Below are 25381 nucleotides of genomic sequence, written 5' to 3'. Positions count from 1 at the left end.
GGTTTTTTTTTTTTTTTTTTTTTTTTTTTTCAGTTTTTGGTGGACCTGTCCCGGTTGTCCCCACTGCTGCCAGCTCTCTCACTATATATCACATAACATCCTCTTTACAGAATCTGAATTGCAGTTCAGTTCAAATCAGTTCAGTTTAATGACATACACTCATGTAAACCATAATGGAGATATGTGAAAAGGGACACCCTGATAAACTATCTAAGCTTGAGAACAGGAGGCCAGACACTAAGCAGACAGCACTTATAATGTATGTTTACTAACACATTGTCTAGAGCAGGAAAAAGTAGATGTATTACACACAACAGTATACCTAAAAAACAATAGGAATAAGATATTTATTTCATCTGATCTGAAATAAGATACAATAAGTAGAGACACATGGCAAGTGGAAATAATAGCACAATTTAAATTGATTCGTCAGATTTCCCATCACTTCAAAGGTTTGACTGGATGAATGGCTTCCCTGTCCTCAGTCAGACTCAGAGTTTACCAGGAGCTGGTATTTAGCTTTGGACCTCCTGGACCGGTAGACGACCACCCCACACACCAGCAGGCAGCCGGCGATGAAGACCAGGTTCATGCCCAGATTCAGGCTTGGGCCAGAAACTAGAAAGGAAGTGCAAATAAAAGGAGAAGTGTGTTAAATATATCTGCATCATCTACAAATTGATTAAAGAAAAAAAACTTCAGAAGCACAAATATAATGCAGTGAAGTGAACACACAACATGTAATTACTGTCCCATATGTCTCTCTTCTCTCATGTAACTCAGAATGTGGAAACGTCTGGAATAATGAAGCTCCAGTCCTCCCATTCGTGGAGCAGATGACTCCACTCTCTCCCCAAATGGGAAGACTGGAGCTACAGTTATCTCAGCCCAGGTGTTCAGAAACACAAAGACAAGCCAAGCAGCCTGGCAGCCAAAGGGTGGCGGGTCGACACACCACTGTGCTGGTAAATGTTGACAAGATAATGTCCACAACCACAATGTTGATGACAGCTGCAGCGGTTGGAAACTAGTAAAGACAATTGCATCTTGGCACCGCTTTGTGCCAGATGTAAGATAGGACCGTCTACCTGTGTATGTTCACACTCACCTTGGCTGTCGGACGGTTTGATCAGGTGCAGGGGTCCCTGGGAAATGGAGTGCCTGGAGGTCTGGGAAGCAGCTTCTCTCCTCTTGCGCCCGTTGGACTGGATGCAGCCTTGAGAGCACCTCGTTCCAGGAACCCCAGTCTCACACAGGATGACTGTGCAGGTGATGTAGACCTGCCAACAGAGCGGACCAGAGTCACTCCCCCCTGTGGGTGCAGCTGAAGACTGTGATCACTTTTACCAAATCAAACTAAAACGCACACATCACTCTGTGAATAAAAAGGTTGTTTTACTTTACCTGCTCATGAGAGCCAATGAATTCAAAAGCCTCCATTCCAAATCTGAACAGAGTGTTGGCGCTGGGGTAAATTCTCACAGTGCTGTCCCTTGCACACCTGCAGTAATGCAACAACAGTTCAATAATAGACACAGTAACATTTACTATTGTGCATCAACGTATTAAATGTATGGCTTTCATTGAACATGCTCCCTGTTTTAGTGTACAGTAAACTGAACGTTTACGTCATTAACTCTCCTACAGCACCTGAGGCTGAGGATTTACAGCAACAAACATGCAGCATGGCGAGTGCAAGTTCAGACAACACAGCTGCCAGCACCAATGAAGCCCAGCCATATGAACATCTGAGTACGCTCCAACAAAAAACATTCCAAAAAAAAAAAAAAAAAGTCACACATTTTTGTTCAAATTGCACCGGAAAAAACAAGCCAGAACGCCTACCCGTTGGAAATGATGGTGTAGCTGATGCGAGAGTTTGGGTTGTCATAGGGCGTGGCCTTGCAGGACTCCACAAACAGCTCCGTGTTGGGGATGGAGGCAGTTGATTTAATCTGCATGTAGATCATCTGTTTGAGGTAGACCTCCACTGGGTAAGAGTTGGGATCCCTCTGCCTCCTGAACCTCTCGCTCTCAAAGAACTCAAACTGGAAGGTGAACGCACCGAAGCCTTTCTCCAAGAAGGCGTACGGGTTCTTGTGTTTGTATCCCAGGGTGATATTATTGCGTTTGGGAAAGACGCATGAAAATGCAATTTCCACTTCATTTTGCCTGGTAATAACTTGACTCGGGTCTGCAGATGTGATCTCATTCCTGAAGACAATGTAATCTCCATCCTCCTAAAGTTGGAAGAGAATGAAAGCAAACTTGTTTAAAAAAATTAAACAGTGAATTATTGAAGTTCCCTTATGAGATACAAGGTACAAGGTGATTTGTAGGCATGTATGAGACAAATTTATACAGACAGCAGATAAACAAGTGCTGGTTAATCATGTTCTGGCCTTGTGTTCATTCAGACAAACAGCAGGAATAAACCTGTCCAGCTGTTAAAAGAGTAAACCTTTTACAGGTACCTCTTGTCTAAATGTCTGTTTGAGTGATTGATTTTTGTGCTGAGAAGTGGGGATCTTTTCAGGATTTTTTTTTTTTTTTTTTTTAAAGCAATGATCCACCCCATACTATAAACTTTAGGAAATCAGGTCAAGAACAAAGATTGTCTTGACAAGAGAGTAAATGTCATCGTGTTTCCACCAGAATTTTGATTGAGACACAGTTAACCTTGACTTGACAATCAATGTGTGGCTCACAGCTTTCCAGAAAAGATAAAACACTGTTTATAGTGGCTTCCAAAAAAATTCACGTACTAAAACCAATGTTTGAGCGGGGCTGACGACACACAATCCAAATGATAAGCAACTATAAATGTAAAATCAACAAAGGTAATTTATTATCAAAAGTTCTTAACAAAAATATTCTCCAGATTGCTTTCAAAATAACAAAATATTTACTCAATAATTCAACGGTAAAACTGCTCTGCTCCCCCGTCTCACCACGTGTCATTCACCCAGGTGTCTATAATCCCTTAATTACATAAACAAAACTCGTATAATATTTTACTTTCATACCTTAAAATCCCTTTTTTCCCAGTTCTATCTGTAATCATGGCTCACAGGTCATTATGGCTCCAACACTGTGAGTTTAGCGTGCCGTACCTCCACTGTGGTCCCGCAGCCGTTCAGCGCCATGGTGGCAACAAGGTGGGTGCTGTTGGAGCGTGTTGACAGCCTGCAGCCGGTGTCTCTGTAGTTTTTCAAGTGTAAGCTACCCTGGTTACGATTGATGAGGTAGGTTCTCTCCACTTCCACGGTCATTGTGGATTCAGTGCAGCGAACCACGGTTTCTTAATAATGAGAGATGTGCAAGAAAGAAAGAAAAACTTCACTCTCAGAAGATAAAGCACATCACTGTACCTTTAGTGGTCACTGGGGCTTCTAAGGTGCAGCTTTTGTACCCTTGACACTGGGAACTCATTTGTACCTTATAGTGAGCAGTCTCGTTCCTATATCATAGCGACAATACTGACTGGATAATTGTATTATCTATTTTTCATATCCGCAAATCCACAAAACTGATTTCATTTTAAGACTGCTCAACCATGACCTACAAGTTCAAATCTACCTTCAATTAATATTGTACCTAATTTATTCAAGTATTTGTATACACTCAGTGTCCACTCCATCAGCTCCACCTGTATAATCTAATCTAATCCAGTCCAGCTGTTGGGCCATAAAGTTTCCTCTCCTGCTGCCTATAATGCTCAGCTTGTCTTGTTGTCACGGTAACAGAGGTGTTCATTCACTTCTGTGTTTGGCATTGAGCTCATAGTTAGTGCTGCTGTTGGACTGGACTGCACTTTACTGACAGATGTTTCTACTATTCTGTCCCCCTTCATTGTATATAAACACGGAGGACAAAAAATTAGAAACACCTCTCAATATAATGTAGTCTAGTACAAGACCTCAGCAAACTACAACCTCAATAATAAACATAGAATTACATTATCACATATATGTTCCTGTTCCTGGGAGGCACAGTGATGTTTCTCTTCACCTTGGCACATCTGGTATTTTTGTGACACGCTGTGTGTACGGTTGGAGGGACAGGCACCTGGAGTGTCTGGTTGTGCGCCTGATAAAAACCACACCTGCTCAGACCAGGTTGACCAGGCTCAGGCTGGTTGTGGGTGTTTTCATCACTTTAACTGGTGGTAGCACAGCGACTAAACATCTCTGTAATCACAAAACCTAGTGCACACGGGGGAGTGAAACTGTTTTTACTGCCGTCAAAGGTGCGTACTGTAGGTGTGATTTAGGGGAAGGATAAGAGGACACCTGTTCAGTTCTACTGACAATATAGGCCCACCCATCTCAGTCCAACCCAGGACTGAGCGATATGTACATCAAATATCAAATATCATGATATTTTTGACCAAATATCTCAATATTGCAATGACATTGTAGGGATGAGTACTTGCGCTTTCATATGATATTTACTCATATTTACTTTTATTTTTAGGATAATAAGAGATTTTTGATAAATGATCATCACAATTTGGATATTATGACCAAGCAGAACCGTGTGGTAAGTTCAGAAAACGGCATCCTTTAACACAATATAAACCCAAAGCAACATGTACCCCTGGCATTTGGTTCCTGTACAATGAAAAATATATTGTTAATAAAATGTAAATGGAGGAATTAAAAGTGTAAACAACTCACTGTAGTGTCCAACATCAGCAGTCACACATCGAACCTCTGACTGATAGATTCTGTAGTTCCTGGAGGAGAGCATTAAAACTGGTAAAGCATTCAGTTGAGTTCACCTCAGTGAAGCCTGTATTGTCAATTTTATGAAGATGTGTGGTCTCTCAGTAGAATGAAAACAGAAAACTAGAGCACATACTGTACCTCTGCCAACAGCAAAACATTGTCAGACTTACTGTTACACATCACCACACATTAATCTGATATCTTGATGCTAACATACTTTAAGCATTTGCAATCAAGTGTCTGTGTCCATTCATTTTTAGGCGTATATTCACACTCAATAGCTAGAGTTGGCTTGGCTAAAAACTAACAATTGTGCAACAGTCCTGTCCAATAGGTATAACATCTACTGGCAGTGTGGACTGTTTCACAGGTTCAGGAGTTATTTGCCGTGGTGACAACATGGTTCCAGAGTGTCTGACTTTGCCCCCCAGGAGGTGACACTGAAGTTCAAGTTTTAGGATCTTTTAGGAGGAGCAAACAGGGCTGTAGATCTTGACTGGTAAAGCATTGCCTTCTTAATATACAAAGCAGCCAGTGTCAAAAATAAAATTCAAAAACAAACAGCAGAACAATGCAAAGTGAAAGCTGAACGAACACACAGGGGCATGTCTTCATCAATATCTGGGGAGAATCAAGGATCTACCTTGAATGCCTTGTGTGCCTTGTGACTTGATTTTTGAGTTTGTTTTACAGTCATTATTCGGACCTTCACTCTGTTGTTCCAAACGAAAAACTGTATTTAAAAATTTCTCAGAGTTTAGGAGAGCTTGGCATTGCATGCTCAACCAACAACTGGATAAAATAAAGCAAGACCACAAAAAGATTCGATCTTGGCTGGTTCTTCGTACAATGACAAAAGGCATTCCCTGAACCTCATGGGTTGCCCCAGGTTAAGGAACAATCTGGGTTACCTGGATAATAAAAATATGCCTTAGTTGCTAAGGTATCACAAAGAACTTGATGACGATATCTTGATGCCAAAAACCCTACATGTAGTATCTTTATCACTGAAATACCAAACGATGCAAAAAAATACCCCATCCTGAACAGAACATATTCGTACATTGCTATGAACTGGTCATGTGATTAATGTGTGTTGGAATAATCTGGTCAGTTTATGTGAGGCTTACCGATCTCTTGACTCCACAAAAAAGCAAAAGGGGAAATGGTCATTCACTTCATTTTCAGTTGGCGTCCACTTTATGGCAAATTCTTCCGTGGATATCCTCCGCTTTGCAACTCCCCTCGGCCCAGTGACAATGAGGTCAGAGATACTAAAAGAGAAATAATGTTTCATAAACTTGCCTTGGTCAACCAGAACAGCAATATAAAGTCCATTTAGAGTATGATTTTAAGATCACTAATATGTATACATATAATTATATTAAAAATAATATAAATTTATACCTTACATAATGAGTAATGCAGAGGAACATGATAATTCTACATGTAATAACTCATTCCTCCATCTATTTTCTATACTCACTTATTCCTAACCTAGGTTACGAGGCGGCTACAGCCTATTCCAGCATGCATTGGGAGGAAGAAATGGGAAAAACCCTGGACAGGTCACCAGGGTTAACATACACATAGACAAAAACACTCCCACACACATTCACACCTATGGGCAATTAAGAGTGTCCAGTTTAGTTGACCTGCATGTTTTGGACTGTAGAAGGAAACTGGCATCTGGCATTAAGCCACACAAAGACAGGGCGTAAATTCAAACTCCACACAGAAAGGACTAGGATCAAACCCAGAACCTTATTTTCTAACCCCTGAGCTGCTGTGTCACCCAATAACACATACATAATGAACAAATGAGAAGAAAAAACAATTACAAAAGATTTTAATGTAAAATTTCCTGACCTGGAATATCTCGCTCGGGCTCTGACTCTGATTTCAAGCGGGATGTTGACATAGGCGGGAATATTTACTCCATTACGTGGAGTTGGAGACACATATATAGGGAAATAATTGCCATCAGTGCATGTAGAGATGTAGTGTGACTCAACTGCAAGTCAAGAAACAAGAGAAGCAAAGGGAGTGAGAGTGATAGAATGTGAGAAAGAACAACAAAAAAGACTACAGTGTAAACTGTTGTCGAACCATGAATCGAGAACTGCAGAGGAATCTTGCTTAGAGGAGCGATTGATGGACGGTAGAGCGGAGTGGTGGTCATAGTGGTGGATGTTGTAGTGGTTGTTGGAGCCATTGTGGTGGTTGTTGTTGCAGCTGCGGTTGTTGCAGCAGTGGTTGTTGTGATTATTTGTCCAGCTGTAGTTGTTACTGGTGCACCTGTGGCTGTTGCTGGTGGTGCAGCTGTAATTGTTGCGGCTGTAGTTGTTGGTGCAGCTGTAGTCGTTGTTGTTGTTGGTGGTGGTGCAGCTGTAGTCGTTGTTGGTCCAGCTGTAGTCGTTGTTGTTGTTGGTCCAGCTGTAGTTGTTGTTGTTGTTGGTCCAGCTGTAGTTGTTGTTGTTGTTGTTGGTCCAGCTGTAGTTGTTGTTGTTGTTGGTCCAGCTGTTGTTGTAGTAGTTGGTGCAACTGTAGTCGTTGTTGTTGTTGGTGCAGCTGTAGAAGTTGTGGTTGTTGTTGGTGCAGCTGTAGTCGTTGTTGTTGGTGCAGCTGTAGTCGTTGTTGTTGTTGGTGCAGCTGTGGTCGTTGTTGTTGTTGGTGCAACTGTAGTCGTTGTTGTTGGTGCAGCTGTAGTCGTTGTTGTTGGTGCAACTGTAGTCGTTGTTGTTGTTGGTGCAGCTGTGGTCGTTGTTGTTGGTGCAGCTGTGGTCATTGCTGTTGGTATGGCTGTAGTCGTTGTTGTTGTTGTTGCAACTGTAGTGGTGTTCAGTGAAAATGGTGTTGTTGAATTGCTTATGATCTCACGTTTCCGTCTTCCTTCAGAAAAGGGATTTTTTGTGGTGTAGGATCCATCAGAGTAGGACAGAGTAATGGGCTGTCTGGGGAAATCCTCCACTACAATCTCAAATCCACGTAATCCTTGTTGTCCAACAGGAGAGTATGTCAGCGTGCAGGAATTCTGTTAAAAAGAATAAGGAACAATATTTTTGTAAGCTGTTAAATTAACACATAGCCACAACTGCACATACACATTATACAGTATATACCTCATTACATTTAAAACAGTTTAGAAATACATATGCTGTAACATGAATATATTTATAAGGTGTGTTGTTTTTTTTCACTGCACATCTATTACATTTATTACATATGTTTGCTGTAAATTCAGTTTACTCCTTGATCCAAGGTGATACATTTTCATAACAGCATGGCAGCTGGCAGGATTTAATGCTGAGGAAGTCACATTTTCATCAGAGAATGTGTAAGAATGTATGGAATCTACTGGACATGAGTTTCCTGAAGCTTTTCTCTGTGCGTCCCTAAACAGGAGATGTACCATATTTAATATGATATTACACAAGAGCTTGCCACTACTACTTCCCAAGTGAAGTCCTGAATGACAATGGGCATGATAAAAATTGTATTTACTTATCATTTGCAAATAAAGGCTAAGGATTTTGGAAATGTAGTCTTACCGGATCAAGAGAGAAACCCTGAGGTAGGGAGCACATGCTGCATTCGTATTCATCGTATAATCCATACCGGCATCTGACCCGGTCACCGTCAGGATCAAAAACTGTCAGACGATATGTCCTTGGACAGTTTCGAGGTATTCTGTGAACTGGGAACCAGTTGGATCAGCAACTAATCTGTTTATATTTAAATATTTCTTAAAATAAAATCCTGTGAACAGCAAGGCTGCACACACTGGCAACAAATGGCTCAAGCAAGAACATGTTATTAACACAGTTAAAATCCTTACAAGATGAAATGATACCTGATTTTTCATGTGCATTCTGTCCATTATTAAACATATATATCAATGAAAAATTATAATGCATCATGATACATGAACAAACAAATAAGATGTTGCTGGGCAGTGCACCCTAATTGTGCTCGTGCAGGGCTTAACTCAAGTCAGTGAAATGAATACTTTTTTTACTGGTTATATGTTGAACGTTAAATGTGAGGTGACACTCAGCTGCAACAGCCCAAAACAAGAACTGATTGTACTGGTCATCACCTGAGAAAAGGCAGCATGGTGGCAATGGGAGATCTGTTGGGTTCCCCAGTATCAGACCGGTTTCCCAGGTTCACGTGTGTCATCATCATCCAAACAGCTCGGGAGTTTGCGATGTTTGGTATCCAGTATCCCTGGCCATAGTAATAATAATTGGGGACGGGATACCTTTTTTGGAAAACAAACAAACAAAAAAACATTTGTATGATCATGTTACCGCAGAAATTGAATGGGTCAGTCAATGGGTCAATCAGTGAACGTTACAGTTTTTGCCACTAGAAGGAGCAGCAGGAACCTACTAACCCAAACCTGTGGGCGGGGTTATGACTGACAACCAATCAGAGGTGAGATAATAGTCCAATAAAGCTGCACCGTTAGCCAAATGATCACAACAACAATGTGCAGTTAATCCACATAACCAAATCAGCACATTGTTTACACATGCTGTAAAGTGAATATATTCATAACGGGTATATTTTGTTTTCATTGCATGTCTATACATACGTTTGCTGTAAATTTAATATCAGTTTTCTCCTTGATCCAAAGTGATATCTTTTCATCATGGCAGCTGGCAGAGGACAGTACTGTGTTGAGTCTAAAGCCAGAGTTCACCGTGTCACGAAGGCGGCACTCTTTTGACTCAGCTTCATCACCATGGTAACAGATGCTGTGAACATAACCTGCTCTGGACCAGGTTACGCTCAGAATTTTGGCTTAAAATCAGCATTGTTTTCTCTTTGTTTCAGGTAATATGTGTATTAACCCTTTAAATTTGACACTGAGTATCATCCAATAAAATACCAGAATAGTAAGCCACAACAGCTCCATCCCACTCTGAGTGATGTTTTTATGCTTGGTCCAAGTTCATTTGATGCTGCAGGTACTGCACCAGTTAAAATTTAAAGTCTGTCACACATAGGACTAATATTATATCGATTAAATTTATTTCACCTGATATTGACAAAAACTACAGTGATTTACATGTATCCTTTGTTACAGGATAGTGTGTGAGTTTTTGAGTGTAATGTTTAATGAAGAGAAATAAATTTGAGGTGCAGCCCTCTGGACTTTAGCAACAGTGTGGGAGAAGAGGCATAGTGGGCCCCTTTGGGATGGGTTTTAATATAATTACCCTATTTAATGATTAAAATGTAAATATAAATGTATTGGGATTAATGGGATTAATTGGGATAATTATTTTGTTTGCTGTAAATATGTTTATAACCAAAAGTGCCAAGCAAGTAACATTGGCAGTGTCACAAACTGAATTAATCAACCAGTTTATAAGTAAATAACATTTTTTTTTTTTTTTGTCTCATCTTTCCAATGATTTCTTACCGAAGCTCAAAGGGTAGGTTGCTGGAGAGATGTCGGGTCATCATCACCTCATTCTGGCACCAGTAATAACCGTAGGAATAGCTGCCGATAGTTCCGCTTTGGGTTCGGTTCAGGCTTCCACAATCACCACTGAGACACGTGAAGCCGCTCTGATAGCAGTTATAGTGGGCTTGCTTGTTGCGCAATTCCACCTGGAAGTATGTCACACACGCACACACACACACACACACACACACAGCTGTTTTGTCACTTTTAGTCATATTTGCTTCTCATTTTGTCCTAACTAATCACTACCTTTGTTTTAGCTGTTATAGTTTTTTAACCTTTATTTATGCAATTATTTATGTAACAAGCAGACAGGTCATCCAGCACAGAACATACAACATTAAAGTGAATTTGCAAAAGTGCCAAAGACAGATTACAGTTTTTTTCGACTGCTTACACACTAAGAACATACGCTTAAACCAATGTGACAGAACTTGAAGTCACTGGAACTAAACCTTAAACACAGCGTGGCCATACCTTAGACACATGTGCTGCTTTGAACTGTGTGTGCTATTCTGCAACACACCTCCTCCTTAACACTAGACACTATTTCACACAGACGACACCTCGCTCAAAAATGAAATAATGTGGTAACATTGGGAAAACACTTATGTTCAAAATATAAAACACATCGGGTAATTAGAAAACCTGAGACACACACATGAAAGCACTTACTTAGAAAACTGAACACCAATCAGTCGGGGCCTAAGCTCTACAAACAGGCCCCAGGTCAGCCATGTTGAGTAATTTGTGTGGAGGTGGTGAGAGAAAGAGGCAAAGGAAGACATTGTATGCGATATGGATGAGATTTTGTAGCCGTGCGTAGTTTGATTTTGTTAAATTGTTTTATTTTTGCTTTACATACTATGTATGTATGTTTATTTATGTTTGTCAACTCACGTAGCCTGGTTTCAAAACAGTAAATACACAGGCCTAATGAGAGGCTCTCTGCCCAAAATAACACATTTTGTTTGCAAAAGGCTCTTACCATGACAAAACATTTCAAACATGCAGCAAAAGCACATTTTGTCTCTGCCCAATACAACTTGCAGTCAAGCGAGTTAATCCAGCCACTCACTCACTTCATACTCAACACCAAAATGCAACACACCCTTTTCAGTCTGAGCAGTTCAACCTTACTTTCTCCTGTGTGGATTGCAGTCATATTTTTTTTTGACGATTTATATAGTTACATATTGTAAAGCAAGTAGCAAAAGCCAATATTTCCCTCAAACAACTCAACTTCTGCCCAAATGAGTAGATTCCTTCAATCAGCTCTACTGTACTGTAACACAGCTGACAACACAATACAAAATACAGCTGTCAGTTTGAACAAGGTTCTCCTGTGAGCTGCACATTCAAATGTGAACTTACAGTAAAGAACTGCATCCAAACTCAGAAACACTTTGAAGTGAAATTTTACTGTATTGATGGAAAAACTAAAATACTGTAATTCACATACAGTATTACACAGAAAAACTCAAAGGAGTTGAAAAAAAAAAATACAGAATACAATTTATAGGCCCCTTTTTTGTAGGTGCATCCTGATTGATTGGTGATTGGTGATTTTTGGAAAGGGCAGTGATGCAGGTGCACTAGTGATTTCACAGTGATGCAGGTGCAAAAGAGTGTGAAAAATGTGTGAATCCAATGAAAAGCTATGAACACATTTGCAAAAGAAAACTTCTGCTGTGGTTTGGAGGTGAAGATGATGACAAAGTGGATCCCAGTTCCATTATACTGGAAAAAGTGATTGAAAAAAACTGTACTGTACTGTAAAGTACAGTATACTCTATGCTTTATTTTTTATTTTTTGGTTATTTTGCAAACAGTTGTTTCTGTGAAAAAGGTGCTTGATTTTGCTGAATTATTTTTGAAGAAATAAATGAAACGCAGTAAAAAAAAAAAAAAATGCAGTGTTTTGTGTTAAGTATGTTATTGTGTTGCTGCTGATGTGAAAGTGTGTTCATATGATGGAAAGTGTATCCTTTTGTCATCAGAGTTACATTTTGACAAAGGATTTTTAAGTTTTGATGACTGAGTTTCAGTTTTCCATAAATGTGAATGGTTTATTTCCAGGTGTTGTGTCTTATTTGCATTGTGTTTAGAGTTTTGGCACAATGAGCAAAGCATTTGCAAAATGAGTTCATGCAATCAAAAAAAAAAAAAAAAAAAAACAGTAAAATGGTAAGAACAAGAGCAAATTCCCAAAGATGCTCTCTCCTGAGCCTCTAAAAGAAGAAGTAGGTCAAATCCATTCTCTACATTTTAACTCACCACATACGTCCCATCTGAGCTCCGGCCTTTTGGGGTGAAGGTCACTGATCCTCCGTAGAACCTGTAATAATGACTGATGGCTGCCACACCAGAGACCAGAACCAGAACCAGAACCAGCAGCAGTGTGAGAGAGGCCATGGTCCACCGAGTGCTGCCTCTCATTATCTTCCCCCCAGCAACAAGGGCTCTTATATACCACACTACAAGGAAATGCCATCGCATATAGTTCCACCATAGCTCAGTCACAGCAGCCCTCATACAAGACAAGGAGAAGACAGATGATTATTGATTGCACAAAATACCCTGCCAACAGGACATGACACATGACCAGTTTTTCAGGTCCCTTCGGTTATCGATCCACAGCAGGAAAACTGAGGTTATGGCCCCTGATGCTGAGAAATGACAAAGGCCCTTTCATTAGTCATGGCGTTTCACAATGCAGTTTTATTTGGCACAATAGTAAGTTGGGAAAATCATGAAAATGATATCAGAATCATATTTGCCATTCTGCAAGAGAGACAGACAGAAAAAGTAAGACAGTGTAAGTCCAAAAAGAAAATAACCAAAACACACCAAATTTATTTTATTTTATTTTATTTATCCTTTATTTTACCAGGAAGGTCCCATTGAGACACAATGTCTTTTTTTATGCTGTCAAAATGACAGCATAAAAAAAGTTTCAAACACAGGACACCAATTACACATAGACACACAGAGGGGTACCATTACACAAAGACAAAGGCTGACAAGACAATACAGGCTAATCCAGGGCTAGGATCACCAGCACTAAGCAGAGAGAGAGAAAAAAAAAAATCAACAACATGTTGTAAGTGGCCTATATCAGACAATGACATTGTTCTGTAAGGACTGTATTTAACAGACTTTTAAAAATATGAATTGTAGGTAGGGAATCTAAGTTAAGAAGGCTTTGCAGCTCATTCCATGCATGTGGGGCATAGGCATGGAAGGCAGATTTCCCCAACTCTGTCCGTGGAGAAGGAGTTTGAAGAAGAAGCTTATTTAAAGAACGTGTATTATATGTTTGATGGCGGATGGATAACAGGCTGCATATGTAATGGGGTAATTTAAACATTAAGGCTTTAGCTATAAAAATAAAAAGATGTATTCTCCTTCTCAAATACAGTGAGGTCCTCTGAATTAATCTTTTTCTGGCAGTGAAAGGAAAACATTTTTTTAAACAAAAATAGAAACCCAGTTTGGGCCTACGTTTTCTTAAAAGGCTGTCTATATGGACTGCAAAGGATAACCTATCATCATGCCTAGATATTTGTAGGAAGTTACCCTTTCAATATACAGTACAGGCCAAAAGTTTGGACACACCTTCTCATTCAATGCGTTTTCTTTATTTTCATGACTATTTACATTGTAGATTCTCACTGAAGGCATCAAAACTATGAATGAACACATGTGGAGTTATGTCCTTAACAAAAAAAGGTGAAATAACTGAAAACATGTTTTATATTCTAGTTTCTTCAAAATAGCCACCCTTTGCTCTGATTACTGCTTTGCACACTCTTGGCATTCTCTCCATGAGCTTCAAGAGGTAGTCACCTGAAATGGTTTTCACTTCACAGGTGTGCCTTATCAGGGTTAATTAGTGGAATTTCTTGCTTTATCAATGGGGTTGGGACCATCAGTTGTGTTGTGCAGAAGTCAGGTTACTACACAGCCGACAGCCCTATTGGACAACTGTTAAAATTCATATTATGGCAAGAACCAATCAGCTAACTAAAGAAAAACCAGTGGCCATCATTACTTTAAGAAATGAAGGTCAGTCAGTCCGGAAAATTGCAAAAACTTTAAATGTGTCCCCAAGAGGAGTCGCAAAAACCATCAAGCGCTACAACGAAACTGGCACACATGAGGACCGACCCAGGAAAAGAAGACCAAGAGTCACCTCTGCTGCTGAGGACAAGTTCATCTGAGTCACCAGCCTCAGAAATCGCAAGTTAACAGCAGCTCAGATCAGAGACCAGATAAATGCCACACAGAGTTCTAGCAGCAGACCCATCTCTAGAACAACTGTTAAGAGGAGACTGCGCCAATCAGGCCTTCATGGTCAAATAGCTGCAGGAAACCACTGCTAAGGAGAGGCAACAAGCAGAAGAGATTTGTTTGGGCCAAGAAACACAAGGAATGGACATTAGACCAGTGGAAATCTGTGCTTTGGTCTGATGAGTCCAAATTTGAGATCTTTGATTCCAACCGCCGTGTCTTTGTGAGACACAGAAAAGGTGAACGGATGGATTCCACATGCCTGATTCCCACTGTGAAGCATGGAGGAGGAGGTGTGATGGTGTGGGGGTGTTTTGCTGGTGACACTGTTGGGGATTTATTCAAAATTGAAGGCACACTGAACCAGCATGGCTACCACAGCATCCTGCAGCGACATGCCATCCCATCCGGTTTGCGTTTAGTTGGACCATCATTTATTTTTCAACAGGACAATGACCCCAAACACACCTCCAGGCTGTGTAAGGGTATTTGACCAAGAAGGAGAGTGATGGAGTGCTGCGGCAGATGACCTGGCCTCCACAGTCACCGGACCTGAACCCAATCCAGATGGTTTGGGGTGAGCTGGACTGCAGAGTGAAGGCAAAGGGGCCAACAAGTGCTAAACACCTCTGGGAACTCCTTCAAGACTGTTGGAAAACCATTTCAGGTGACTACCTCTTGAAGCTCATGGAGAGAATGCCAAGAGTGTGCAAAGCAGTAATCAAAGCAAAGGGTGGCTATTTTGAAGAAACTAGAATATAAAACATGTTTTCAGTTATTTCACCTTTTTTTGTTAAGTACATAACTCCACATGTGTTCATTCATAGTTTTGATTCCTTCAGTGAGAATCTACAATGTAAATAGTCATGAAAATAAATAAAACGCATTGAATGAGAAGGTGTGTCCAAACTTTTGGCCTGTACTGTATGTACCATCTAGTGTTGATATACTGCAGTCGGCAGGTGATCGTGAGTGTGTAAAAACCATAAATTTTGTTTTTTTAGCATTTAAAACCAGTTTCAGTCTGACCAAAGACAATTGCAAAACATTAAAAGTAGACTGTAACAAATCCATTGCCTCTTGTAATGATGTTGAAACAGTGTAAAGTATCGTGTCATCTGCATACAGATGAATTTGTGCAGGATCTATCCCCAAGGCAAGATTATTTATATAAATAGAAAATAAAATAGGGCCTAAAATAGAACCTTGGGGAACACCTGCCTTTACTGTAAGTGAGGCAGACTTCTAATTATCTAAAGAGACATACTGCTTTCTGTCATTCAAAAAATTAGAGAACCAATCCAACACAATATTACTAAAACCAATGCTTTTCAGTCTCTGTAATAGAAGGCCATGGTCAACAGTATCAAATGCCTTAGAAAGGTCAATGAAAAGTGCTGCACGTTTTTTTGTTGTCTATGGCTGTAATGATGCTGTTTGTAACTAAAGTTACAGCAGTTATAGTGCTGTGTCCTTCTCTAAAGCCTGATTGTGTTGGACATATTGTTATCATTTAGATCATGCGTATTCAGCAGTTGCACCTTATGGCATCAATTTTACTGCACATTCTCCGTTCTGCATCTGTTGTGTCATGTAAATGAATCAGAACGGCAGATATTTTGATTCAGAATTTGCTTACTTTGAGCTGCATTTATGTTATGAAAGGTGCTATATAAATAAAATGTATTATTAATCAGTTAACCAGTTGCTTTAAATTAACGTCTAATTAGCATTTTTTAAATAATATTTTCATCCATTCATTTATTTTACGGGGTTAATGTGTAAAAATGTTTAAGAATTTTGAGATTTAAGCGAATGAGAGAGCTCTAAAACAGGTATAAATGTTCACATGTACATGATTTCCACTGATATATTTTTAATTTAAAATAAGCGCAGAGGCAATTAAGAAAGCAGTTCACTGTACATCAGCCATCGACCTCACTGCTCCCTTAAAACCAAAATGTTTGAGCAACAGACACAAGCTAGCTAACGTCTTACACCTGAAATACTGGCTGATGTTAGCTCCATAAAGCAAAGCCATTGATTTTTTTTTTTAATGCTGTGATGTATGAATCATTAAATTCAGATGTTTGCTGTTTCATTCCCTCTTCATCTGGCAAAACAGAGGCTGCAGCAGCGTGAGTGCCTCTCACGCTGCTGCAGCCAAGAGTTTTAAAATCCTAACTGATTTTGAAATCTGACAATCTTTACTGATGTTCCCTCTAATCTCAAACAGGCACACACTACAAGATTTGAAAATAACAGTGGATCACACACTTTAAGACAGTGGTACCCAACCCAGTCCTCAAGGGCCCCTTGTCCTGCAGGTTTTGGTTTCAGCTCTGCTCCTGCACAGCTGACCCAATTAAGGCCCGTGCACCTTCATGCACGGCCTGTTCAGGTAGATCTATTTCAACCAATTAGCATGAAACCCTTAATTGGATCAGGTGTGGAAGAGCAGAGCTGAAACATAAACCTGCAGGACAGGGGGCCCTTGAGGACTGGGTTGGGCACCACTGTTTTAAGATATTATTAAGATTATCATGCCAGAGGGAGCAACACACCACCTCACATGATCCTCACATCTCTCATAGCGTTGAAGCATCTGCAGACATCTATGAAACGTTTTTGCAGGTTTTCATTGGAGAAAACTGAAAATATTACATCATTGTTCCCTCCCCTTTCTCTGACATACTGCCCCACTCAGCAGGCTCTGCTACCTTTACTCAGTTTGAACCGGTTCCTTTGTCTGCGTCACACGTTTGCACCACCGCCCCCTGTGATGTTGTGCCCTCAGATATCTTAAAACAAACTTTTGATGTAACTGGCCATAGTGTTCAAGTTATTACTAATTCCTGCTTAGCGTCTGGCACTGTCCCTGTATGTTTTAAACATGCAGTTGTTCAGCGTCTGCTCAAAAAACATAACTTTGATGTTTAATTATCTACCATTTGTTTAAAAAATAATGGAGGAAATCATTCTGTCACAATTACAACCCTTCCTGAATGCCAACAAGATCCATGATCCTTTTCAATCTGGGGTCAAAGCCCCCCACTGAAGCAGCTCTGCTAAAGGTGACAAAACACCATCCTAGTATTACTGGATCTTAGTGCCGCCGTCAATACTGTTACTCTTGACATCCTGTTGGCTCGTCTCAAACAGTGGGTCAGTATTAAGGGTACAGCACTAAACTGGTTTAAAAACCTTTATTTAGCCTCTTAAAGACAGGACTTTTTCCATGGCTTTAGGGAAGTTTTCCTCCTCCTCTGCTTTGGTCCCTCAGGGATCCATCCTGGGGCTGTTGCGTTTCTGTCTGTATATGCTGCCTCTTGGTGGCATCATCAGAAAGTATAACATATCCTCTCACTTTTACGCTGATGATTCACTGCTGTACCTTCCACTAAAGTCTAGGGATTCCCTCCAGCCTCTCCAGGCTGTCTTGAGGACATGAAAGGCTGGATGGCAAATAATTTCCTACAGATGAACAGTAACAAAACCAAAATAATTATCTTCTGGACCTCTAGCCACGTGGCCAGTAAACTAGGCGACCTCAACCCACATTTGAAGTCACGTGCCAGAAACTTAGAAGTTACCTTTGACTCCAAGTTCTGATTTGACAAACAAATCAGTTTTGTTGTTAAAAAACAGTTCCTATCAGTAAAGAATGATCTCCAAACTCAGGTCAGTTCTCTCCTTTCATGATATGGAAAAAGTTATTCCTGCGTCCATTACATCACAGCTGGACTACTGCAATTCCCTTTACTTTGGCCTTACCCAGTCTTCAGTATCTTGCCTGGGTACAATCAAAAATGCCATTGCCAGGATAGACCAGATTTGTCGCAAATCTTAAGTGAATTGTTTGAAACATAAGATTCTTGTTCCTGACTCAGGAGTGTTAAATCCGTCTCTCCATTAACTCGTTCACTGACCTCCTACCTGTCCTAGCTGTTACAACTGTAAGGACAGTGTGTAACTTTTAAGTCTTACATTAAACTGTATTTGTGCATTACGGAAACCTTGGTATCCCCTGTATCTTGTGCTTTCCCTCTCCATCTCTCTTTCAAAAACAGCGCACATTTTGCAAAAATCACACACACCAGGCAGCTCAGTCTGGTGTCTGCAACTATTTATGCCAGCCACATGTAACCCTGTGTGGAATTAAAATGGCAAGATCGGTTGACGTCCTTCAACAATATTGGCAGGGACAATTCATTAGTACCTTGACATTGGTAGGAACATGTTTCTACCGACCATACCCAAATCTACATCTCTGCTCTACACCAGCGGTTCTCAAATGAGGGTACGCCAATCCCCTAGGGGTAAATGTAAGTTTGATAAATCACAATATCTTCAGTTTTCCCTCTGGGTTTCCTGAAGGTGTTAGATGTGTGTGTTTGTGGTTTAAATCTGCTGCTGTGGTCACTGAGCGAGGATGTTTGTTCACGCTGACCGAGAAGACAAGACAAAGACAAAAACAGAAAGTGGATCAGTGGTTGAAGCGTAGCAGCGATACAGCTGGAAACAAGGAGGAAGAAGGGAAAAAGAAGCAGAAACACAAACAAAAGAATCTGCTATCAGTATCAGATTGTTGTTTCACACTGATGGATTTCAAAGGCGAGAAAGCGATTGAAAATAGTTTGAGAACCACAGCCCTTCCAGGAACTACAGTCATCAGTTCATGTGTTCATTCCCACATTCACTAGCTGTCTGACTGTAAACATGAAAACAGGTTTCCATGATCAGGTTAAGGCATTAAGAGAAACCTGGTAAAGACTGGTAGATTTCCAGTGGAGAAATCCGAGTCCTGGGTCACGTAAGGCCTCATTCAGATTTCTGAATGGCCTCTCGTGTGTGTGCAAGTGCAGAAAAGGAGAGAGAGCGAGAGATAAAGCAATTCATACAAAAGACCTTCAATAAACCTACAATGTGCATCACTGCAGAGAGTACAAAATTCACCATCTTTTTGATATACTTAATAAGTTTCTTTAAACGTCATCACTCATGAAAATATAAGGAAATGAAAAACTCGTGGTGCAATGTGCTGAACTTTTTCTCCAGCTGGCTGACCCCTTGGAGTTTGTAAGTATTCAGATGTCATGCCTCTATCTGGTTACTCACAGGAATCTGGTTTCTTGTGTGCATGTAAATGAAGTGATTGTCATCCAGAAGGATTGTTGCATGGAGCCGCCTCCTGCACCTCATGCACCGTCTCTTTTGAGGGCAAAACCCTGGAAACCGCTGTTAGGTGCAGTTCCATCATCAGTTTACTCTCTACAGCACTGCAGAGTTATGAATGAAGCTGCAATGCACTTTGCTCTGCACCTTTAAGGCAACTTGCAGTCACAATCTGCATAGAATTAAGGTTGGATTTACTAAAGCAGCAGATTATTATGCCCGTCAGCGCCTACGTCTTACAGGTTTGCAAGAACCACTGCAAGTGGTACAACCTCATCATATATAAAACAAATTAATAATTTCATATCTGTTCAGGTAGCAGGTAATAACAATAATAATAATTAGAAGCTGAGGCCATATGTCATGCGACATGTGTGTTTTCCATCCTGGCATAAACTCAAACTGAACTTTCAGATTCATCTTCAGTAATCTAGATTAGTAGGGCAGTTTGTCATTCTTTCTTGTCATGTTCTTTTCAAACAGGTACATTCTTTTCTGTCGCTGTTCCAGGAAGTATCACATATCCAGCCTCTTCCAGTAAAGGCTGTCAATCTAGTTTTGTTATGATGAAACAAAAAAAACAAACAAAAAAAAAAAACAAGTTGCTCCGACACCAGACTGTAGGGCTGCTGTAGGGGGGAAATAATTATGAAGCTGGGGTTAATATTGAGAACAATACTGAGGTCTAATACTGAGGTCTGCCATCCACCGCACACACCGCTCATCACCACACAGCTGACCAATCACAGCGCAGAACCGGGCAGCAGCAGTGAAGGTGGGGTGTTGTTGAAGTAAAAATGTCAAACTTTGGCCGTAATCTCCTCGTCGGCTGCAGCTCAGCTCAGAGAGAAGGCCGGGCTCTTTACCTCTCACTACATGTCCTGTCAACGGAGCGGCCCCTGGCCACACTGGGGCCCCAAAGACACACGGGTCTGGCTGCTAGTGTTTTTCTCCATTTCAGGTTGAAGTTTTTAAGGAAAGCATCTGCTGTTGAAATGTTTTTTTTTTTTTTCTTATTATGAACTGATGACCTAATTTATTTTTTCAGATATTGTTTGTTCTCATAAATAAAAATTGTTACGCTAACTGGCGTTTTGTTGTTGTTTGCACTGATTTTGTACCTATTTTACACTCGGCAGGCAGGCAGGAGCGTACATGGGGGGGCCCCATAACAAAATCAGCTTAGGGCCCCAGTTTTGCTAGGGGCCTCTCGGCTTCAGTTTGACTGATGCCAGTTTGAGTCGTCCAGTTTTCCTCTTGATCATGAGGTCAACATCATAAACCTTAAGAATATGAACTGACTATCGACTAAGAAACATAAATATCCGGTGTGAGTCCAGTTTAACTCTGCATGTCACATGTTAATATGACACAGTGATTATTTAGATCTTTACAGACACAGACACATGCTCAGCTGTTTTACACAGACTAACCTCTGCACTTGCAAAATGTTAATTACCATTTTTAATTTTATGCGACCAACTTGTAGATGAATTTCATGGTTCAGTTTTCATTATGCAAAGTCAGTAAATATATAATAGTTTGCTGGTTTAGGATGGTGTGAAGACTAAATGTAAAACATCTGTTAATATCTTCTGTATGAACTGTTTTATACATGTAAAAAATAAATAAATAAAAAAATCACTTTTGTAGTTTTATGCACTTCACCAGAAACCTTGAATGTCATCCACAATTGCACAAATTAATTGAATTTTCTAAAGCTGAATTGACCCAATACCATAAAAGCACACTGAAATTTTTGAAATCATCCTCGCAAAGAAAATGTAAAAAAATTACAATTACAATTCACATTTGGCAGACACTTTTATCCAAAGTGACATACATATGAGATTTTTTATAAAGCATAATTGTAATTGTAAAAAATGTGAGCTATTTTATTACAGTTTAAAAACGACATGAAGTGAGGAATAAGTCGAATGCTTTCCTTATACAGTTTGTTTTTAATAAATGTTCAATACCTTGCATCATATATTCTGATGCAACATGTTAAATTATATTCTGATCTATTCTTTTTTTTCCTCAGGCTTTGATTGAACTCGGCCTATAATTTCGCACTGATAAAACAGAGATTCATTTTGTTAGTTAGTATGTTATTTATTTATTGATTGATTGATTAATTGATTGATTAATTGATTGATTGATTGATTGATTGATTGACACTGTAGCTTCCTTCCAGTTGTGAGGTTTGGCGGGGGTTACCTCTGGCATGAAGCTCATGTTGTGAAGGACTCTGTGAGAGCCACACCTGTCTCAGCTCAATGCCCACACACATACACATACACACACACACACACACACACACACACACACACACACACTGACCTGATGGTGACTCTGCTGGTTCTGCCAGAGCCGCCTGCCGTGGTTTTTCTGCTCAGAAGGAGATCCTGCTGATTTGAGCCCAGAATCAGCAGATTGTTTTCTTCTGAATCGGCCCGAGTCACAGCAACGTCTCTTCAGAGTCCAGATGCTGAGGAGGAGATTGGGGTTCTGGGCTCAAACCAGCAGGATTTCCTTCTGACTGAATCCCACAGGAGATAGAAAAAAATGGGCCAAGTTTTTTTCTCATAAATTCATGACTTTCTAATCAGGATATTCACACAGGAACCTTCTCTGCAGACGACATCACCTTTACACAGGAAGAAATCACATCAATCACATCACTGAGATGATTGACAGTCACCATCTGACCAATCACAGCGCAGAGTGAGGCAGCAGTGCAACTGAAGAGACGCCACAAGAAGACCGCTTGAATGTGAAGCAGGTTATTTATTCATTTCAGGCTGGAGCTGCTTTTGATAAGGAAAACCATCTTTTGTTGAAACAGTTTGTTTGTTAACTGACAGCCTGTTGTGTGACACAGATTCATCTGTTTTACATTTATTTATTCACTTCAGGTTAAAGTTCCTTTTGTTGAAAGTCACGAAGGTCTGGCTGCTAGTTTTTTCTTTATTTCTTGTTGAAGTTTTTTAATGAAAACATCTGCTGTTGTAATATTTTTTGTTGTTATTAATTGATGACCTGATTTTTTTTGTATTTCTGATGTTGTGTGTTCTTATTACTACAGATTGTCACATTAAATGGCATGTTGTTATGCACTGATTTTGTACCTGCTGTACACTTGGCAGGCAGGTGGGAGTGCACACCTGGGAGCCTTATGATAAAATTTGCTTGGGGCCCCAGTTTCAACCCTAACCTAACCGTAGCCTTAACCTCACCTTAACCGAGTATGTTGTATTCTGTTGTATTTTGTTGTTAAGTCTAGGTTCATCCTCATTTTGTGATGTTATTTCCTTCAAGTTTCTCGCTGCTTTATACCACCACCATCTCACTGGTAACTCTGCCACATTGGCTTCATTCATTTTGCAACCAGCTCTTGACCTCTGCTTTGCCTTTTGGATTCTGATTTTCTGCCACAGCCCCTCTGTGAGTGTCTTGGATTTTTAACTTTGTACCTGGATACTGAGGGCCCTATCTTGCGCCAGACTCCCTAAACCCGCTATTTGCGGATTTAGGATTTAGGAAGAGGCGTTCCCCCGCAAAAGTTGCTATCTTGTGCACCTCCCGCTATCCGCAAAACACCTCCGCTACCCGCTATATTATGCATAGGCATGTTTTGGGCGTTACGCCAGTTAAACCAATCAGTGTGCCAGGTGTCATTGCCTTTAAGGGCAGGATGCGCTATCCTAAATCCTAAATCCTAAACCCGCGATGGAGAGAGGGAGGTAGATTTTCTCAGGGCTTCTACTGAGGCTAAAGCAAGTTGGCTTTATATATATACATATGATATATTATATTATAGGCAAGTTAATTCGGGAGGTGGAGCCACATGTGTCCAAGTGGACGTGTCACAAGGTTGTACTGATTGAGTAAAATCCCCGGCCACACCACACACACACAAGAGGCAGAGGTGGAACTATGTGTAAACTAATTTATTGACAAGGTAGATTGGGCAAATAAAATATTAAAAATAAAAATATAGCACAGCTGCTGGCTTATGATAAAACAATAAAACGTGCTGGCGTAAGTGTCCAATTAAAACAGTCTTTCCTCTAAACAGTCTATATGAGTAATATACTCAGTCCATTCCGGCGGCGTCCCGGTATCAGTCCGACCGTGTGCGTGGCGAGGCTCCGTCGGGGCGCGCATTGAAGCCGCCTGGGCGCGCTCTCCTAACAGCCCAAATTTTAGGGAAAGCGGATAGCGGGTGGTCAGGACCACCCGCTATCCGCTTTCCCTAAAGTGTGTGCGCAAGATAGCAACTTTAGGGATAGCGCATGAAACACGCCCACGGACACACCTCCAGGCGCAAATGACGGAGTCGGCATAACGTTTAGGGATAGCGGAAGTTCCTAAATCCGCGATTTGCGGGTAGCGGGTAGTGGCAGCGGGTAGCAGGTGGCACAAGATAGGGCCCTGAGAGTAAGCCCGACCCTCTGCTGTACTGTGGCCTCTCCTGACCTCCTGTGTGTGACTTCCTGTGTGTGACCTCCTATGGTTTGATTTTACGCCTGCTCCCTGCTCTGCTCTCTCTCAAATAGGAACATAGATAAGAAAAAATGTGTCCCGAGTGCTGTAAATATTTTAACCGGAAACGAGGGAAGATGCTGTCGTGGGATTGTTTCAGTGAATAAAGAGACGAGTCCAAGTTGTTTTCTTACTGTTTAATGTGGCAGTTTGGGAGAGAGAGGCGATATTACAATTAAAGGCATACAGCATACATGAATCTTCACAGTCTGGGCCCCACTGAGTGTTGTCTTCTCTGATTGGCTCCTTATTTAATCTGCCTCTGAAACCCTTAAAGACGGTTTCTGTGTGCTCATTAGGATCCCCATCAGCCATCACTCTATTACAGGAGCAATGGCTCCTAATGCTGGGGTCCCCACACACACATACACTCAGGTTTTAGTGTGGAGCAGCCATAAGATAATTACATCCAGAAAAAAACAACAACCCAAGATCACATCAGGCAACCACAAACACCGACAAAAAAACCCAACAACCTACAACTCCAATCAATTTGCAACAGCGTGGACAACAATAAACTGTGAAATAAGATAAAGATAATGGAGGAAATAGTTAAAGACAGTTTGAAAAATGTGCAAACACACACAACCAACACCTGGGCCTATGGAAAAAAGAAAAAAAAAATTATTCACAAATTAGTATGTTGGGATATATTATTATACTGCTACAGTTAAAAAAAAAATACAAAGAAAAAGTGCATTTGTTTATGGAGTACAGCAACAAAAAAATTTTTAAAACATATAAATTGACAATAATAAGAAAGACACACGCACACTCACACACACGCACACATGCACACAGATACACACCAGCTTAATCTTAATTGTTCATAAGTCGCCTCTCATTCAAATGACACCTTAACATGGCTGCTTCACCACTTAAAGGGCATTTGGAAAAACAAATGATCAATATGTTTAGATCAGTTTCACCCCCATAATCAATTTAGTTAAACACGTAAAAGTTTAATAGGAAAAATATCTGCGTGTGAGATGTTTGCCAAGTGTTTACGGCGTCGGCGCTGATAAAGAATTAATGTGTCTGAACCTGACAGACGGGAACTTCCCCACATCGCTCGATAAACTACACCCAAACAAAACCAAAGTAATTACGGTGGCAGATTATAACCCCGCAGGTTTTGTTTGATGTTTGTCTTTAG

General features: G+C 40.5%; 2 protein-coding genes across 2 annotated transcripts; both read right to left on the bottom strand.

Moving 5' to 3' along the window:
* Positions 1-354: 354 nt before the first annotated feature.
* LOC115357094 (CUB and zona pellucida-like domain-containing protein 1) lies at positions 355-5963 on the bottom strand. The gene is made up of 7 exons (XM_030048452.1): positions 5861-5963; positions 4680-4738; positions 3114-3301; positions 1846-2240; positions 1405-1501; positions 1109-1280; positions 355-618 (listed from the first exon to the last, which is right to left on the bottom strand). Exons 3-7 carry the CDS (start codon positions 3270-3272, stop codon positions 482-484), a joined length of 960 nt encoding a protein of 319 aa, XP_029904312.1. The 5' UTR covers positions 3273-3301; positions 4680-4738; positions 5861-5963; the 3' UTR covers positions 355-481.
* Positions 5964-7514: 1551 nt separating this feature from the next.
* On the bottom strand, positions 7515-12624 carry LOC115357254 (uncharacterized). The gene is made up of 6 exons (XM_030048673.1): positions 12487-12624; positions 10165-10355; positions 8830-8994; positions 8282-8420; positions 7558-7764; positions 7515-7520 (listed from the first exon to the last, which is right to left on the bottom strand). The coding sequence occupies exons 1-6, from the start codon at positions 12622-12624 to the stop codon at positions 7515-7517; spliced, it is 846 nt and encodes a 281-aa protein (XP_029904533.1).
* Between the last annotated feature and the right edge of the window lie 12757 nt (positions 12625-25381).

This window comes from Myripristis murdjan, chromosome 3, assembly GCF_902150065.1.
Source record: "Myripristis murdjan chromosome 3, fMyrMur1.1, whole genome shotgun sequence".
Classification (NCBI taxonomy): Eukaryota; Metazoa; Chordata; class Actinopteri; order Holocentriformes; family Holocentridae; genus Myripristis; species Myripristis murdjan.
Note: the sequence above shows the minus strand (reverse complement) of the source record. Positions and strands in the feature narration are given on the sequence as shown.

Coding starts and splice junctions, on each gene's coding strand:
- LOC115357094 (XM_030048452.1), bottom strand. CDS start 3,272: ATGACCGTGGAAGTGGAGAGAACCTACCTCATCAATCGTAACCAGGGT. Junction 1,502..1,845: donor TACACCATCATTTCCAACGG/GTAGGCGTTCTG, acceptor GCATTACTGCAG/GTGTGCAAGGGACAGCACTG. Junction 619..1,108: donor CAAACCGTCCGACAGCCAAG/GTGAGTGTGAAC, acceptor CTTCCTTTCTAG/TTTCTGGCCCAAGCCTGAAT.
- LOC115357254 (XM_030048673.1), bottom strand. CDS start 12,624: ATGGCCTCTCTCACACTGCTGCTGGTTCTGGTTCTGGTTCTGGTCTCT. Junction 10,356..12,486: donor GCTCAGATGGGACGTATGTG/GTGAGTTAAAAT, acceptor ACATACTTCCAG/GTGGAATTGCGCAACAAGCA. Junction 7,765..8,281: donor AGGGTTTCTCTCTTGATCCG/GTAAGACTACAT, acceptor TCTTTTTAACAG/AATTCCTGCACGCTGACATA.